Source organism: Salvelinus alpinus, chromosome 7, assembly GCF_045679555.1.
Source record: "Salvelinus alpinus chromosome 7, SLU_Salpinus.1, whole genome shotgun sequence".
NCBI lineage: Eukaryota > Metazoa > Chordata > Actinopteri > Salmoniformes > Salmonidae > Salvelinus > Salvelinus alpinus.
In genome coordinates this window covers 830,187-848,896 of record NC_092092.1, presented here as the reverse complement: position 1 = coordinate 848,896, position 18,710 = coordinate 830,187, and the positions used below count along the sequence as shown (strand labels likewise).

At 48.4% G+C, this 18,710-nt stretch overlaps 1 protein-coding gene across 1 annotated transcript in view; it reads left to right on the top strand.

Moving 5' to 3' along the window:
- Window positions 1-6,645: 6,645 nt before the first annotated feature.
- Window positions 6,646-18,710, top strand: part of LOC139580309 (vesicle transport protein SFT2A-like) — a 54,063-nt gene continuing 41,998 nt past the window's right edge. The window contains exons 1-2 of the mRNA XM_071408850.1: window positions 6,646-6,927; window positions 7,831-7,917. Coding sequence (XP_071264951.1) covers window positions 6,862-6,927; window positions 7,831-7,917 — 153 coding nt within the window. The 5' untranslated portion in view covers window positions 6,646-6,861. The remainder of the gene's footprint in view (window positions 6,928-7,830; window positions 7,918-18,710) is intronic.

Below are 18,710 nucleotides of genomic sequence, written 5' to 3'. Positions count from 1 at the left end.
TGTTGATCCAGCGGGCACATTCTGACCCCATACCGTGTCCTCCTCCAGCGGGCACATTCTGAACCCCCCATACCGTGTCGTCCTCCAGCGGACACATTCTGAACCCCCCATACCGTGTCGTCCTCCAGCGGGCACATTCTGAACCCCCCATACCGTGTCCTCCTCCAGCGGGCACATTCTGAACCCCCCATACCGTGTCCTCCTCCAGCGGGCACATTCTGAATCCCCCATACCGTGTCCTCCTCCAGCGGGCACATTCTGAACCCCCATACCGTGTCCTCCTCCACATTCTGCCCCCATACCGTGTTGTCCTCCAGCGGACACATTCTGAACCCCCCATACCGTGTCCTCCTCCAGCTGGCACATTCTGCCCCCATACCGTGTCCTCCTCCAGCGGGCACATTCTGCCCCCATACCATGTCCTCCTCCAGCGGGCACATTCTGAACCCCCCATACCGTGTCCTCGTCCAGCGGGCACATTCTGAACCCCCCATACTGTGTCCTCGTCCAGCGGGCACATTCTGAACCCCCCATACCGTGTCCTCCTCCAGCGGGCACATTCTGAACCCCCCATACCATGTCCTCCTCCAGCGGGCACATTCTGAACCCCCCATACCGTGTCCTCCTCCAGCGGGCACATTCTGAACCCCCCATACCGTGTCCTCCTCAGTCATTGTAAATAAGAATTTGTTCTTAACTGATTTGCCAAGTTAAATAAAATAAATACATAAAACTACACAATTGATAAATGATCAAAGCTTGATTATTTGAATCAGCTGTGTAGTGCTAGGGCAAAAACCTTGGGGTCCAGAGGACTGAGTTTGGGAAACCCTGGATTAGAGGCACATTTTGTGTGAATTCAAGGCCTTTGGATCTCAAGCCTAAACCTCCTGCACCTACTCATTGGGCTGGTGAGCGTTGAGCCAATATCTTCTCTATCTGCAGATCCAGAGGCATCTGGCAGTCAGTCCTCTTTTCCTCGTCAAATGAATTGTGGTATAAAATTCCCATGATATTCTGATTCATAATGTAGCTTGATTGTGGCCATGTAACCTTTGGGCTGGCTAGCATAGCGCTCACCAAAATGCTAATGACAAACACCAAAACCCTACTTTCAGCGTTATACATTTTTGTAATTACTATATCCTATGGGAGGAGCCAGAACATTTTGGATACTGAAGTTGGAAATATGTCCCAAAAAAATGTCAAAAAACCTGTTTACAATCTCACAAATAAGTGAGATTTACAAACAACAAAAAATACAAGATATACCACATTAGTACCCATTGTTTAAATTAGGACAGGTAATTGGTGTGTTTTACTGAGCCAAACCCAACTGGAAAATGGGCTTTATGCTTCCAAGTTCCTTAATAATCAAGTAATATCAGATTTTCTCTGTATATCATTGATCATCAGCTCCCTCTGAAAGGTGGTAGGTATACATGAAGAAAAGTAGGCCATTTTGTCTTATCAATTCATGTAGTATCCTCACCATTATGCCTTTTCTACATCTGCCTTTCAGTAAGCAGGAAAGGAGGTTTGTGAATTATGCCCACACCAATAAAAAGGCAGATTTTTTATTTATTGTATTGGCTGATGTAACCGGATTAAGTTCATGATGATCTGCTCAGATGCCATTCTGTGTCCTCCAGCGGGCACATTCTGAACCCCCCATACCGTGTCCTCCTCCAGCGGGCACATTCTGAACCCCCCATCCTGTGTGTTGATCCAGCGTGCACATTCTGCCCCCATACCGTGTCGTCCTCCAGCGGGCACATTCTGCCCCCATACCATGTCCTCCTCCAGCGGGCACATTCTGAACCCCCCATACCGTGTCCTCCTCCAGCGGGCACATTCTGCCCCCATACCGTGTCGTCCTCCAGCGGGCACATTCTGCCCCCATACCGTGTCGTCCTCCAGCGGGCACATTCTGCCCCCATACCGTGTCGTCCTCCAGCGGGCACATTCTGAACCCCCCATACCGTGTCCTCCTCCAGCGGGCACATTCTGAACCCCCCATACCGTGTCCTCCTCCAGCGGGCACATTCTGCCCCCATACCGTGTCGTCCTCCAGCGGGCACATTCTGCCCCCATACCGTGTCGTCCTCCAGCGGGCACATTCTGCCCCCATACCGTGTCCTCCTCCAGCGGGCACATTCTGAACCCCCCATACCGTGTCTTCCTCCAGCGGGCACATTCTGAACCCCCCATACCATGTTCTCCTCCAGCGGGCACATTCTGAACCCCCCATACCGTGTCCTCCTCCAGCGGGCACATTCTGAACCCCCCATACCGTGTCCTCCTCCAGCGGGCACATTCTGAACCCCCCATACTGTGTGTTGATCCAGCGGGCACATTCTGCCCCCATACCGTGTCCTCCTCCACATTCTGCCCCCATACCATGTTGTCCTCCAGCGGGCACATTCTGAACCCCCCATACCGTGTCCTCCTCCAGCGGGCACATTCTGAACCCCCCATACCGTGTCGTCCTCCAGCGGGCACATTCTGAACCCCCCATACCGTGTCCTCCTCCAGCGGGCACATTCTGAACCCCCCATACCGTGTCCTCCTCCAGCGGGCACATTCTGAACCCCCCATCCTGTGTGTTGATCCAGCGGGCACATTCTGACCCCATACCGTGTCCTCCTCCAGCGGGCACATTCTGAACCCCCCATACCGTGTCGTCCTCCAGCGGACACATTCTGAACCCCCCATACCGTGTCGTCCTCCAGCGGGCACATTCTGAACCCCCCATACCGTGTCCTCCTCCAGCGGGCACATTCTGAACCCCCCATACCGTGTCCTCCTCCAGCGGGCACATTCTGAATCCCCCATACCGTGTCCTCCTCCAGCGGGCACATTCTGAACCCCCATACCGTGTCCTCCTCCACATTCTGCCCCCATACCGTGTTGTCCTCCAGCGGACACATTCTGAACCCCCCATACCGTGTCCTCCTCCAGCTGGCACATTCTGCCCCCATACCGTGTCCTCCTCCAGCGGGCACATTCTGCCCCCATACCATGTCCTCCTCCAGCGGGCACATTCTGAACCCCCCATACCGTGTCCTCGTCCAGCGGGCACATTCTGAACCCCCCATACTGTGTCCTCGTCCAGCGGGCACATTCTGAACCCCCCATACCGTGTCCTCCTCCAGCGGGCACATTCTGAACCCCCCATACCATGTCCTCCTCCAGCGGGCACATTCTGAACCCCCCATACCGTGTCCTCCTCCAGCGGGCACATTCTGAACCCCCCATACCGTGTCCTCCTCAGTCATTGTAAATAAGAATTTGTTCTTAACTGATTTGCCAAGTTAAATAAAATAAATACATAAAACTACACAATTGATAAATGATCAAAGCTTGATTATTTGAATCAGCTGTGTAGTGCTAGGGCAAAAACCTTGGGGTCCAGAGGACTGAGTTTGGGAAACCCTGGATTAGAGGCACATTTTGTGTGAATTCAAGGCCTTTGGATCTCAAGCCTAAACCTCCTGCACCTACTCATTGGGCTGGTGAGCGTTGAGCCAATATCTTCTCTATCTGCAGATCCAGAGGCATCTGGCAGTCAGTCCTCTTTTCCTCGTCAAATGAATTGTGGTATAAAATTCCCATGATATTCTGATTCATAATGTAGCTTGATTGTGGCCATGTAACCTTTGGGCTGGCTAGCATAGCGCTCACCAAAATGCTAATGACAAACACCAAAACCCTACTTTCAGCGTTATACATTTTTGTAATTACTATATCCTATGGGAGGAGCCAGAACATTTTGGATACTGAAGTTGGAAATATGTCCCAAAAAAATGTCAAAAAACCTGTTTACAATCTCACAAATAAGTGAGATTTACAAACAACAAAAAATACAAGATATACCACATTAGTACCCATTGTTTAAATTAGGACAGGTAATTGGTGTGTTTTACTGAGCCAAACCCAACTGGAAAATGGGCTTTATGCTTCCAAGTTCCTTAATAATCAAGTAATATCAGATTTTCTCTGTATATCATTGATCATCAGCTCCCTCTGAAAGGTGGTAGGTATACATGAAGAAAAGTAGGCCATTTTGTCTTATCAATTCATGTAGTATCCTCACCATTATGCCTTTTCTACATCTGCCTTTCAGTAAGCAGGAAAGGAGGTTTGTGAATTATGCCCACACCAATAAAAAGGCAGATTTTTTATTTATTGTATTGGCTGATGTAACCGGATTAAGTTCATGATGATCTGCTCAGATGCCATTCTGTGTCCTCCAGCGGGCACATTCTGAACCCCCCATACCGTGTCCTCCTCCAGCGGGCACATTCTGAACCCCCCATCCTGTGTGTTGATCCAGCGTGCACATTCTGCCCCCATACCGTGTCGTCCTCCAGCGGGCACATTCTGCCCCCATACCATGTCCTCCTCCAGCGGGCACATTCTGAACCCCCCATACCGTGTCCTCCTCCAGCGGGCACATTCTGCCCCCATACCGTGTCGTCCTCCAGCGGGCACATTCTGCCCCCATACCGTGTCGTCCTCCAGCGGGCACATTCTGCCCCCATACCGTGTCGTCCTCCAGCGGGCACATTCTGAACCCCCCATACCGTGTCCTCCTCCAGCGGGCACATTCTGAACCCCCCATACCGTGTCCTCCTCCAGCGGGCACATTCTGCCCCCATACCGTGTCGTCCTCCAGCGGGCACATTCTGCCCCCATACCGTGTCGTCCTCCAGCGGGCACATTCTGCCCCCATACCGTGTCCTCCTCCAGCGGGCACATTCTGAACCCCCCATACCGTGTCTTCCTCCAGCGGGCACATTCTGAACCCCCCATACCATGTCTCCTCCAGCGGGCACATTCTGAACCCCCCATACCGTGTCCTCCTCCAGCGGGCACATTCTGAACCCCCCATACTGTGTGTTGATCCAGCGGGCACATTCTGCCCCCATACCGTGTCCTCCTCCACATTCTGCCCCCATACCGTGTTGTCCTCCAGCGGGCACATTCTGAACCCCCCATACCGTGTCCTCCTCCAGCGGGCACATTCTGAACCCCCCATACCGTGTCGTCCTCCAGCGGGCACATTCTGAACCCCCCATACCGTGTCCTCCTCCAGCGGGCACATTCTGAACCCCCCATACCGTGTCCTCCTCCAGCGGGCACATTCTGAACCCCCCATCCTGTGTGTTGATCCAGCGGGCACATTCTGACCCCATACCGTGTCCTCCTCCAGCGGGCACATTCTGAACCCCCCATACCGTGTCGTCCTCCAGCGGACACATTCTGAACCCCCCATACCGTGTCGTCCTCCAGCGGGCACATTCTGAACCCCCCATACCGTGTCCTCCTCCAGCGGGCACATTCTGAACCCCCCATACCGTGTCCTCCTCCAGCGGGCACATTCTGAATCCCCCATACCGTGTCCTCCTCCAGCGGGCACATTCTGAACCCCCATACCGTGTCCTCCTCCACATTCTGCCCCCATACCGTGTTGTCCTCCAGCGGACACATTCTGAACCCCCCATACCGTGTCCTCCTCCAGCTGGCACATTCTGCCCCCATACCGTGTCCTCCTCCAGCGGGCACATTCTGCCCCCATACCATGTCCTCCTCCAGCGGGCACATTCTGAACCCCCCATACCGTGTCCTCGTCCAGCGGGCACATTCTGAACCCCCCATACTGTGTCCTCGTCCAGCGGGCACATTCTGAACCCCCCATACCGTGTCCTCCTCCAGCGGGCACATTCTGAACCCCCCATACCGTGTCCTCCTCCAGCGGGCACATTCTGAACCCCCCATACCGTGTCCTCCTCCAGCGGGCACATTCTGAACCCCCCATACCGTGTCCTCCTCCAGCTGGCACATTCTGAACCCCCCATACCGTGTCCTCCTCCAGCGGGCACATTCTGAACCCCCCATACCGTGTCCTCCTCCAGCGGGCACATTCTGAACCCCCCATACCGTGTCCTCCTCCAGCTGGCACATTCTGAACCCCCCATACCGTGTCCTCCTCCAGCGGGCACATTCTGAACCCCCCATACCGTGTCCTCCTCCAGCAGGCACATTCTGAACTCCCCCCATACCGTGTCCTCCTCCAGCTGGCACATTCTGAACCCCCCATACCGTGTCCTCCTCCAGATATGAACAAACAGAAAAAAATTATACATTTAGTCGTTATTGGTTTTCTTTTACTCGATGCCCAATTTGGAAACCATAAACGAGAACGAGTTGATTAATATACAATGTTTTTGTTTTCAACTAGAAAAATGATAAAACGCTGAATGTCCTATTGTTTGGCCTTGACAAGATGAAAGGAAATTGGAATTATCAATAAGCACCTAAATGCTTCCATACACCTCTTCCTCTCTGCCTTAACCATAAATGGAAAGCACTCCTTTTCGTAGCAAGTTAGGAGAATTTACGCCGCAGGATAGTATAGTTAACATAGCAGGATAGGGTTAGCGAAAATTCTCTAATAACTTGCTATGAAATCCCTTTTCATCGAAGTGGCGTGGGGGGGGGAAGTGTGTCCCCGTCCTGTAACTCTTACCCTACGGGTTTAAATGTGAATTTAAACAGGGTGACGTCAGAATTGGACGTCCCAAGGATGCCACTTACACACGTTTCCGATTCACCACTGCCAGTCTTGGATCAGTGCAAACTGCAGAGGCCACTTTTAGTGATAGCATAGACATTAAAACCAAGACTGGCAATGCTCACTGCGGTATAATAAGAACCGGTCTGTTTTGCTGGATGTTCTCGCTCTGCCTGTCAGGTGGTAGCACATAGACACGCCCAATCGTGAAGTCTCCGGAAGTTAGTTAGCTATCTCATTTAGCTCCAAACAAATAATACACTTACACATATTTATTGTCAACTATGGACAAGCTTCGTAGTATGATAGGGGGGCGAGAAGACAACGAGGAAGCAGGGCTCACGGCGCAGGTAACACAGCATGTTGTTGTATTTTATCTGGGTTTGCATTAGCTTGCTAGCTAGCTAACTTGCTAAATGCGAAACCTTGGCTTTGACACATGAGTCGAGTGGTACATTTCCGTGGACGACATCAAATGCATAAGTTGCTTGTTCTTAGTCACGAGTATTTAAACTAACACTATACCTTGTGTTATAATTGATACGCATTATGTTGAGTGTATGTCTACTGTGGTGAAATAGTTTGGTAACTAGGTAAATAGGAGTAAAGCCGCGCATGCGCCGATGCTGCCCAGGTGAAAACTAGCGAGTTGTGAGCATAGAGATCCTAATTAATTGTATGGCTGTGACAACTAATAATGTTTTATCGTTAATCCTGTGTATTTGTATGCATCACTGCTCTTTACATGCTTTCATAAGGAGATGGTGGATCAGATAAGGTAAGGTTTGTCTTGAACACTGGTTTTCGTCCACAAGAAGACTGGGCTGTATCTAATTTATTCACTTAGTGATACACTTAGTTGAAGACTTGCAGACATTGTGTTTATTTCCCCTACTAGTAATGCACACTTCAAAACAGTACATCAGTTCAAAAACAATGCTGCTCAGCTGATTTACATTAAAACCATGGCTTTCCTTTTCCTGTCTTGTGTTATCAGATGTCTTGAAACAAAGATTGATTAGCGCTGGTGTCATAGAAGTTGACCTATGTCCTTTGTGTGTAACTCTTGTTTGTGTAATTGGATGTTTTTTTGTGCGTACAAAAATGGGCTTTACTTTAACTTACGCTCTCTAATTTGCCACTGGTCAGCATGGTAGAACCATCAGTAGGAAGAGAGACCGTGGGTCCCTGAGTCTGTGCTTTGGGTTGTTGCCCGTCTGTCTTGTGACATCCTGCCATTGTTCTCTCCTCAGGTCCTGGATGCCTCGACGCTCAGCTACAGCACCCGGGTGAAGTGGTTCGTCATATGCTTCGCTTCAGGCATCCTGTGCTCCATACTGGTGAGATTTCACCCTATTTCAGTGTTATTGTGAGTCTGTAATGGTGCCCTTTTCCCTAATATATAGTGCACTACTTTTGACCGGGCTGTACTCTATAGATGGGTTGGTTGTTTGGGACAAAACAGACGGGGTTTGGCTTAGATTATTGATGGCATGTTTTTAATTTTTTTAACCTTTATTTAACTAGGCAAGTCAGTTAAGAATAAATTCTTATTTACAATGACGGCCTAGGAACAGTGGGTTAACTGCCTTGTTCAGGGGCAGAACGACAGACTTTTAACTTTGTCAGCTCGGGGATTCGATCCAGTAACCTTCCGGGTTACTAGGCTACCTGCTCTAACCACTAGGCTACCTGCTCTAACCACTAGGCTACCTGCTCTAACCACTAGGCTACCTGTCTCTAACCACTAGGCTACCTGCTCTAACCACTAGGCTATCTGCTCTAACCACTAGGCTATCTGCTCTAACCACTAGGCTACCTGCTCCAACCACTAGGCTACCTGCTCTAACCGCTAGGCTATCTGCTCTAACCGCTAGGCTACCTGCTCTAACCGCTAGGCTACCTGCTCTAACCGCTAGGCTACCTGCTCTAACCGCTAGGCTACCTGCTCTAACCGCTAGGCTACCTGCTCTAACCGCTAGGCTACCTGCTCTAACCGCTAGGCTACCTGTCTCTAACCGCTAGGCTACCCGTCTCTAACCGCTAGGCTACCCGTCTCTAACCGCTAGGCTACCCGTCTCTAACCGCTAGGCTACCCGTCTCTAACCGCTAGGCTACCCGTCTCTAACCGCTAGGCTACCCGTCTCTAACCGCTAGGCTACCCGTCTCTAACCGCTAGGCTACCCGTCTCTAACCGCTAGGCTACCCGTCTCTAACCGCTAGGCTACCCGTCTCTAACCGCTAGTCCAACGCTCTAACCACTAGGCTACCTGCCGCCCCAATATTTAATCTCTAACGTTTATTGAAAACATAAAGTTAGCCAATGACCGTTTGTCTTTTCAAATACATTGTTACAGTAGTTGACTAGCTAGCTAATTTTAAGCCATATTAGCTTAGACGTGACATCATTCAATACAAGACATGGTATCAATAACAAGATGAGACTAGCTGGAAGGAGTCACTTACCATTCCCATCATGACAGCTTCTTTTGTCATTGTTGTTGCTAGCTATCTGGCCATTCAGAACCATAACAACACACGGCCTTTCTGCCCCCTCTGATGCGCACGCATCGTTCTGGTGACGACGTCAGCTAACCAGCCTATATGAGTCGGGTTTGGTTTCACATTCCCCCTTCCAATGCCCACGGCTGTTTCCATTCACAAAAGCACTTTCTTATCAGATTCTCTTCCTCGTGTACACTGTACAGTGTTCTCCTTCTGCCAGTGTTCTCCTCAACAAACAAGTGTCTGTCCACAGCAGGATACCAGTGATGGATGTATATTACAGTAAACCACAGCATGATACCAGTGATGGCTCTATATTACAGTAAACCACAGCAGGATACCAGTGATGGCTGTATATTACAGTAAACCACAGCAGGATACCAGTGATGGATGTATATTACAGTAAACCACAGCATGATACCAGTGATGGCTCTATATTACAGTAAACCACAGCAGGATACCAGTGATGGCTGTATATTACAGTAAACCACAGCAGGATACCAGTGATGGCTGTATATTACAGTAAACCACAGCAGGATACCAGTGATGGCTGTATATTACAGTAAACCACAGCAGGATACCAGTGATGGCTGTATATTACAGTAAACCACAGCAGGATACCAGTGATGGCTGTATATTACAGTAAACCACAGCAGGATACCAGTGATGGCTCTATATTACAGTAAACCACAGCAGGATACCAGTGATGGCTGTATATTACAGTAAACCACAGTAGGATACCAGTGATGGCTGTATATTACAGTAAACCACAGCAGGATACCAGTGATGGCTGTATATTACAGTAAACCACAGCATGATACCAGTGATGGCTGTATATTACAGTAAACCACAGCAGGATACCAGTGATGGCTGTATATTACAGAAAACCACAGCAGGATACCAGTGATGGCTGTATATTACAGTAAACCACAGCAGGATACCAGTGATGGCTGTATATTACAGAAAACCACAGCAGGATACCAGTGATGGCTGTATATTACAGTAAACCACAGCAGGATACCAGTGATGGCTGTATATTACAGTAAACCACAGCAGTGTCCTCTATCATCCTCTATGTCAGTAGGTACATGAGTTCAGTCTCTGTGTCAGAGAAAACGAAAGTAAAACCTTAGTCACAGTGGACAGTGCTGCCTACACTGTATCTGCAGTTGTCTCCTCTGTTAGTGTGGTTATGGGTCTGTCTACAGAACAGTTGTCCTCTCTGTTAGTGTGGTTATGGGTCTGTCTACAGAACAGTTGTCCTCTCTGTTAGTGTGGTTATGGGTCTGTCTACAGAACAGTTGTCCTCTCTGTTAGTGTGGTTATGGGTCTGTCTACAGAACAGTTGTCCTCTCTGTTAGTGTGGTTATGGGTCTGTCTACAGAACAGTTGTCCTCTCTGTTAGTGTGGTTATGGGTCTGTCTACAGAACAGTTGTCCTCTCTGTTAGTGTGGTTATGGGTCTGTCTACAGAACAGTTGTCCTCTCTGTTAGTGTGGTTATGGGTCTGTCTACAGAACAGTTGTCCTCTCTGTTAGTGTGATTATGGGCCTGTCTACAGAACAGTTGTCCTCTCTGTTAGTGTGGTTATGGGTCTGTCTACAGAACAGTTGTCCTCTCTGTTAGTGTGGTTATGGGTCTGTCTACAGAACAGTTGTCCTCTCTGTTAGTGTGGTTATGGGCCTGTCTACAGAACAGTTGTCCTCTCTGTTAGTGTGGTTATGGGTCTGTCTACAGAACAGTTGTCCTCTCTGTTAGTGTGGTTATGGGTCTGTCTACAGAACAGTTGTCCTCTCTGTTAGTGTGGTTATGGGTCTGTCTACAGAACAGTTGTCCTCTCTGTTAGTGTGGTTATGGGCCTGTCTACAGAACAGTTGTCCTCTCTGTTAGTGTGGTTATGGGCCTGTCTACAGAACAGTTGTCCTCTCTGTTAGTGTGGTTATGGGTCTGTCTACAGAACAGTTGTCCTCTCTGTTAGTGTGGTTATGGGTCTGTCTACAGAACAGTTGTCTCCTCTCTGTTGGTGTGGTTATGGGTCTGTCTACAGAACAGTTGTCCTCTCTGTTAGTGTGGTTATGGGTCTGTCTACAGAACAGTTGTCCTCTCTGTTAGTGTGGTTATGGGTCTGTCTACAGAACAGTTGTCCTCTCTGTTAGTGCGGTTATGGGTCTGTCTACAGAACAGTTGTCCTCTCTGTTAGTGTGGTTATGGGCCTGTCTACAGAACAGTTGTCCTCTCTGTTAGTGTGGTTATGGGTCTGTCTACAGAACAGTTGTCTCCTCTGTTAGTGTGGTTATGGGCCTGTCTACAGAACAGTTGTCCTCTCTGTTAGTGTGGTTATGGGTCTGTCTACAGAACAGTTGTCTCCTCTGTTAGTGTGGTTATGGGCCTGTCTACAGAACAGTTGTCTCCTCTGTTAGTGTGGTTATGGGTCTGTCTACAGAACAGTTGTCCTCTCTGTTAGTGTGGTTATGGGTCTGTCTACAGAACAGTTGTCCTCTCTGTTAGTGTGGTTATGGGTCTGTCTACAGAACAGTTGTCCTCTCTGTTAGTGTGGTTATGGGTCTGTCTACAGAACAGTTGTCCTCTCTGTTAGTGTGGTTATGGGTCTGTCTACAGAACAGTTGTCCTCTCTGTTAGTGTGGTTATGGGTCTGTCTACAGAACAGTTGTCCTCTCTGTTAGTGTGGTTATGGGTCTGTCTACAGAACAGTTGTCCTCTCTGTTAGTGTGGTTATGGGTCTGTCTACAGAACAGTTGTCCTCTCTGTTAGTGTGGTTATGGGTCTGTCTACAGAACAGTTGTCCTCTCTGTTAGTGTGGTTATGGGTCTGTCTACAGAACAGTTGTCCTCTCTGTTAGTGTGATTATGGGCCCGTCTACAGAACAGTTGTCCTCTCTGTTAGTGTGGTTATGGGTCTGTCTACAGAACAGTTGTCTCCTCTGTTAGTGTGGTTATGGGCCTGTCTACAGAACAGTTGTCCTCTCTGTTAGTGTGGTTATGGGTCTGTCTACAGAACAGTTGTCCTCTCTGTTAGTGTGGTTATGGGTCTGTCTACAGAACAGTTGTCCTCTCTGTTAGTGTGGTTATGGGTCTGTCTACAGAACAGTTGTCCTCTCTGTTAGTGTGGTTATGGGTCTGTCTACAGAACAGTTGTCCTCTCTGTTAGTGTGGTTATGGGCCTGTCTACAGAACAGTTGTCCTCTCTGTTAGTGTGGTTATGGGCCTGTCTACAGAACAGTTGTCCTCTCTGTTAGTGTGGTTATGGGTCTGTCTACAGAACAGTTGTCCTCTCTGTTAGTGTGGTTATGGGCCTGTCTACAGAACAGTTGTCCTCTCTGTTAGTGTGGTTATGGGTCTGTCTACAGAACAGTTGTCCTCTCTGTTAGTGTGGTTATGGGCCTGTCTACAGAACAGTTGTCTCCTCTGTTAGTGTGGTTATGGGCCTGTTTACAGAACAGTTGTCTCCTCTGTTAGTGTGGTTATGGGCCCGTCTACAGAACAGTTGTCCTCTCTGTTAGTGTGGTTATGGGTCTGTCTACAGAACAGTTGTCCTCTCTGTTAGTGTGGTTATGGGTCTGTCTACAGAACAGTTGTCCTCTCTGTTAGTGTGGTTATGGGTCTGTCTACAGAACAGTTGTCCTCTCTGTTAGTGTGGTTATGGGTCTGTCTACAGAACAGTTGTCCTCTCTGTTAGTGTGGTTATGGGTCTGTCTACAGAACAGTTGTCCTCTCTGTTAGTGTGGTTATGGGTCTGTCTACAGAACAGTTGTCCTCTCTGTTAGTGTGGTTATGGGTCTGTCTACAGAACAGTTGTCCTCTCTGTTAGTGTGGTTATGGGCCCGTCTACAGAACAGTTGTCCTCTCTGTTAGTGTGGTTATGGGTCTGTCTACAGAACAGTTGTCCTCTCTGTTAGTGTGGTTATGGGTCTGTCTAAAGAACAGTTGTCCTCTCTGTTAGTGTGGTTATGGGTCTGTCTACAGAACAGTTGTCCTCTCTGTTAGTGTGGTTATGGGCCCGTCTACAGAACAGTTGTCTCCTCTGTTAGTGTGGTTATGGGCCTGTCTACAGAACAGTTGTCCTCTCTGTTAGTGTGGTTATGGGCCTGTCTACAGAACAGTTGTCTCCTCTGTTAGTGTGGTTATGGGTCTGTCTACAGAACAGTTGTCCTCTCTGTTAGTGTGGTTATGGGCCTGTCTACAGAACAGTTGTCCTCTCTGTTAGTGTGGTTATGGGCCTGTCTACAGAACAGTTGTCCTCTCTGTTAATGTGGTTATGGGTCTGTCTACAGAACAGTTGTCCTCTCTGTTAGTGTGGTTATGGGCCTGTCTACAGAACAGTTGTCCTCTCTGTTAGTGTGGTTATGGGTCTGTCTACAGAACAGTTGTCCTCTCTGTTAGTGTGGTTATGGGTCTGTCTACAGAACAGTTGTCCTCTCTGTTAGTGTGGTTATGGGTCTGTCTACAGAACAGTTGTCCTCTCTGTTAGTGTGGTTATGGGCCTGTCTACAGAACAGTTGTCCTCTCTGTTAGTGTGGTTATGGGTCTGTCTACAGAACAGTTGTCTCCTCTGTTAGTGTGGTTATGGGCCCGTCTACAGAACAGTTGTCCTCTCTGTTAGTGTGGTTATGGGTCTGTCTACAGAACAGTTGTCCTCTCTGTTAGTGTGGTTATGGGTCTGTCTACAGAACAGTTGTCCTCTCTGTTAGTGTGGTTATGGGTCTGTCTAAAGAACAGTTGTCCCCTCTGTTAGTGTGGTTATGGGCCTGTCTACAGAACAGTTGTCCTCTCTGTTAGTGTGGTTATGGGCCTGTCTACAGAACAGTTGTCCTCTCTGTTAGTGTGGTTATGGGCCCGTCTACAGAACAGTTGTCCTCTCTGTTAGTGTGGTTATGGGCCTGTCTACAGAACAGTTGTCCTCTCTGTTAGTGTGGTTATGGGCCTGTCTACAGAACAGTTGTCCTCTCTGTTAGTGTGGTTATGGGCCTGTCTACAGAACAGTTGTCCTCTCTGTTAGTGTGGTTATGGGTCTGTCTACAGAACAGTTGTCCTCTCTGTTAGTGTGGTTATGGGTCTGTCTACAGAACAGTTGTCCTCTCTGTTAGTGTGGTTATGGGCCTGTCTACAGAACAGTTGTCCTCTCTGTTAGTGTGGTTATGGGTCTGTCTACAGAACAGTTGTCCTCTCTGTTAGTGTGGTTATGGGTCTGTCTACAGAACAGTTGTCCTCTCTGTTAGTGTGGTTATGGGTCTGTCTACAGAACAGTTGTCCTCTCTGTTAGTGTGGTTATGGGCCTGTCTACAGAACAGTTGTCCTCTCTGTTAGTGTGGTTATGGGTCTGTCTACAGAACAGTTGTCTCCTCTGTTAGTGTGGTTATGGGCCCGTCTACAGAACAGTTGTCCTCTCTGTTAGTGTGGTTATGGGTCTGTCTACAGAACAGTTGTCCTCTCTGTTAGTGTGGTTATGGGTCTGTCTACAGAACAGTTGTCCTCTCTGTTAGTGTGGTTATGGGTCTGTCTACAGAACAGTTGTCCCCTCTGTTAGTGTGGTTATGGGCCTGTCTACAGAACAGTTGTCCTCTCTGTTAGTGTGGTTATGGGCCTGTCTACAGAACAGTTGTCCTCTCTGTTAGTGTGGTTATGGGCCCGTCTACAGAACAGTTGTCCTCTCTGTTAGTGTGGTTATGGGTCTGTCTACAGAACAGTTGTCTCCTCTGTTAGTGTGGTTATGGGCCCGTCTACAGAACAGTTGTCCTCTCTGTTAGTGTGGTTATGGGTCTGTCTACAGAACAGTTGTCCTCTCTGTTAGTGTGGTTATGGGTCTGTCTACAGAACAGTTGTCCTCTCTGTTAGTGTGGTTATGGGTCTGTCTACAGAACAGTTGTCTCCTCTGTTAGTGTGGTTATGGGCCCGTCTACAGAACAGTTGTCCTCTCTGTTAGTGTGGTTATGGGTCTGTCTACAGAACAGTTGTCCTCTCTGTTAGTGTGGTTATGGGTCTGTCTACAGAACAGTTGTCCTCTCTGTTAGTGTGGTTATGGGTCTGTCTAAAGAACAGTTGTCCCCTCTGTTAGTGTGGTTATGGGCCTGTCTACAGAACAGTTGTCCTCTCTGTTAGTGTGGTTATGGGCCTGTCTACAGAACAGTTGTCCTCTCTGTTAGTGTGGTTATGGGTCTGTCTACAGAACAGTTGTCCTCTCTGTTAGTGTGGTTATGGGCCTGTCTACAGAACAGTTGTCCTCTCTGTTAGTGTGGTTATGGGTCTGTCTACAGAACAGTTGTCCTCTCTGTTAGTGTGGTTATGGGCCCGTCTACAGAACAGTTGTCCTCTCTGTTAGTGTGGTTATGGGCCTGTCTACAGAACAGTTGTCCTCTCTGTTAGTGTGGTTATGGGTCTGTCTACAGAACAGTTGTCCTCTCTGTTAGTGTGGTTATGGGTCTGTCTACAGAACAGTTGTCCTCTCTGTTAGTGTGGTTATGGGTCTGTCTACAGAACAGTTGTCCTCTCTGTTAGTGTGGTTATGGGTCTGTCTACAGAACAGTTGTCCTCTCTGTTAGTGTGGTTATGGGTCTGTCTACAGAACAGTTGTCCTCTCTGTTAGTGTGGTTATGGGTCTGTCTACAGAACAGTTGTCCTCTCTGTTAGTGTGGTTATGGGTCTGTCTACAGAACAGTTGTCCTCTCTGTTAGTGTGGTTATGGGTCTGTCTACAGAACAGTTGTCCTCTCTGTTAGTGTGGTTATGGGCCTGTCTACAGAACAGTTGTCTCCTCTGTTAGTGTGGTTATGGGCCTGTTTACAGAACAGTTGTCTCCTCTGTTAGTGTGGTTATGGGCCCGTCTACAGAACAGTTGTCTCCTCTGTTAGTGTGGTTATGGGTCTGTCTACAGAACAGTTGTCCTCTCTGTTAGTGTGGTTATGGGCCTGTCTACAGAACAGTTGTCCTCTCTGTTAGTGTGGTTATGGGCCTGTCTACAGAACAGTTGTCTCCTCTGTTAGTGTGGTTATGGGTCTGTCTACAGAACAGTTGTCCTCTCTGTTAGTGTGGTTATGGGCCTGTCTACAGAACAGTTGTCCTCTCTGTTAGTGTGGTTATGGGCCTGTCTACAGAACAGTTGTCCTCTCTGTTAATGTGGTTATGGGTCTGTCTACAGAACAGTTGTCCTCTCTGTTAGTGTGGTTATGGGCCTGTCTACAGAACAGTTGTCCTCTCTGTTAGTGTGGTTATGGGTCTGTCTACAGAACAGTTGTCCTCTCTGTTAGTGTGGTTATGGGTCTGTCTACAGAACAGTTGTCCTCTCTGTTAGTGTGGTTATGGGTCTGTCTACAGAACAGTTGTCCTCTCTGTTAGTGTGGTTATGGGCCTGTCTACAGAACAGTTGTCCTCTCTGTTAGTGTGGTTATGGGTCTGTCTACAGAACAGTTGTCTCCTCTGTTAGTGTGGTTATGGGCCCGTCTACAGAACAGTTGTCCTCTCTGTTAGTGTGGTTATGGGTCTGTCTACAGAACAGTTGTCCTCTCTGTTAGTGTGGTTATGGGTCTGTCTACAGAACAGTTGTCCTCTCTGTTAGTGTGGTTATGGGTCTGTCTAAAGAACAGTTGTCCCCTCTGTTAGTGTGGTTATGGGCCTGTCTACAGAACAGTTGTCCTCTCTGTTAGTGTGGTTATGGGCCTGTCTACAGAACAGTTGTCCTCTCTGTTAGTGTGGTTATGGGCCCGTCTACAGAACAGTTGTCCTCTCTGTTAGTGTGGTTATGGGCCTGTCTACAGAACAGTTGTCCTCTCTGTTAGTGTGGTTATGGGCCTGTCTACAGAACAGTTGTCCTCTCTGTTAGTGTGGTTATGGGTCTGTCTACAGAACAGTTGTCCTCTCTGTTAGTGTGGTTATGGGCCTGTCTACAGAACAGTTGTCCTCTCTGTTAGTGTGGTTATGGGCCTGTCTACAGAACAGTTGTCCTCTCTGTTAGTGTGGTTATGGGTCTGTCTACAGAACAGTTGTCCTCTCTGTTAGTGTGGTTATGGGCCTGTCTACAGAACAGTTGTCCTCTCTGTTAGTGTGGTTATGGGTCTGTCTACAGAACAGTTGTCCTCTCTGTTAGTGTGGTTATGGGCCTGTCTACAGAACAGTTGTCTCCTCTGTTAGTGTGGTTATGGGCCTGTCTACAGAACAGTTGTCCTCTCTGTTAGTGTGGTTATGGGTCTGTCTACAGAACAGTTGTCCTCTCTGTTAGTGTGGTTATGGGCCTGTCTACAGAACAGTTGTCCTCTCTGTTAGTGTGGTTATGGGTCTGTCTACAGAACAGTTGTCCTCTCTGTTAGTGTGGTTATGGGCCTGTCTACAGAACAGTTGTCCTCTCTGTTAGTGTGGTTATGGGCCCGTCTACAGAACAGTTGTCTCCTCTGTTAGTGTGGTTATGGGCCTGTCTACAGAACAGTTGTCCTCTCTGTTAGTGTGGTTATGGGCCTGTCTACAGAACAGTTGTCTCCTCTGTTAGTGTGGTTATGGGTCTGTCTACAGAACAGTTGTCCTCTCTGTTAGTGTGGTTATGGGCCTGTCTACAGAACAGTTGTCCTCTCTGTTAGTGTGGTTATGGGCCTGTCTACAGAACAGTTGTCCTCTCTGTTAATGTGGTTATGGGTCTGTCTACAGAACAGTTGTCCTCTCTGTTAGTGTGGTTATGGGCCTGTCTACAGAACAGTTGTCCTCTCTGTTAGTGTGGTTATGGGTCTGTCTACAGAACAGTTGTCCTCTCTGTTAGTGTGGTTATGGGTCTGTCTACAGAACAGTTGTCCTCTCTGTTAGTGTGGTTATGGGTCTGTCTACAGAACAGTTGTCCTCTCTGTTAGTGTGGTTATGGGCCTGTCTACAGAACAGTTGTCCTCTCTGTTAGTGTGGTTATGGGTCTGTCTACAGAACAGTTGTCTCCTCTGTTAGTGTGGTTATGGGCCCGTCTACAGAACAGTTGTCCTCTCTGTTAGTGTGGTTATGGGTCTGTCTACAGAACAGTTGTCCTCTCTGTTAGTGTGGTTATGGGTCTGTCTACAGAACAGTTGTCCTCTCTGTTAGTGTGGTTATGGGTCTGTCTAAAGAACAGTTGTCCCCTCTGTTAGTGTGGTTATGGGCCTGTCTACAGAACAGTTGTCCTCTCTGTTAGTGTGGTTATGGGCCTGTCTACAGAACAGTTGTCCTCTCTGTTAGTGTGGTTATGGGCCCGTCTACAGAACAGTTGTCCTCTCTGTTAGTGTGGTTATGGGCCTGTCTACAGAACAGTTGTCCCTCTGTTAGTGTGGTTATGGGCCTGTCTACAGAACAGTTGTCCTCTCTGTTAGTGTGGTTATGGGCCTGTCTACAGAACAGTTGTCCTCTCTGTTAGTGTGGTTATGGGTCTGTCTACAGAACAGTTGTCCTCTCTGTTAGTGTGGTTATGGGTCTGTCTACAGAACAGTTGTCCTCTCTGTTAGTGTGGTTATGGGTCTGTCTACAGAACAGTTGTCCTCTCTGTTAGTGTGGTTATGGGTCTGTCTACAGAACAGTTGTCCTCTCTGTTAGTGTGGTTATGGGTCTGTCTACAGAACAGTTGTCCTCTCTGTTAGTGTGGTTATGGGTCTGTCTACAGAACAGTTGTCCTCTC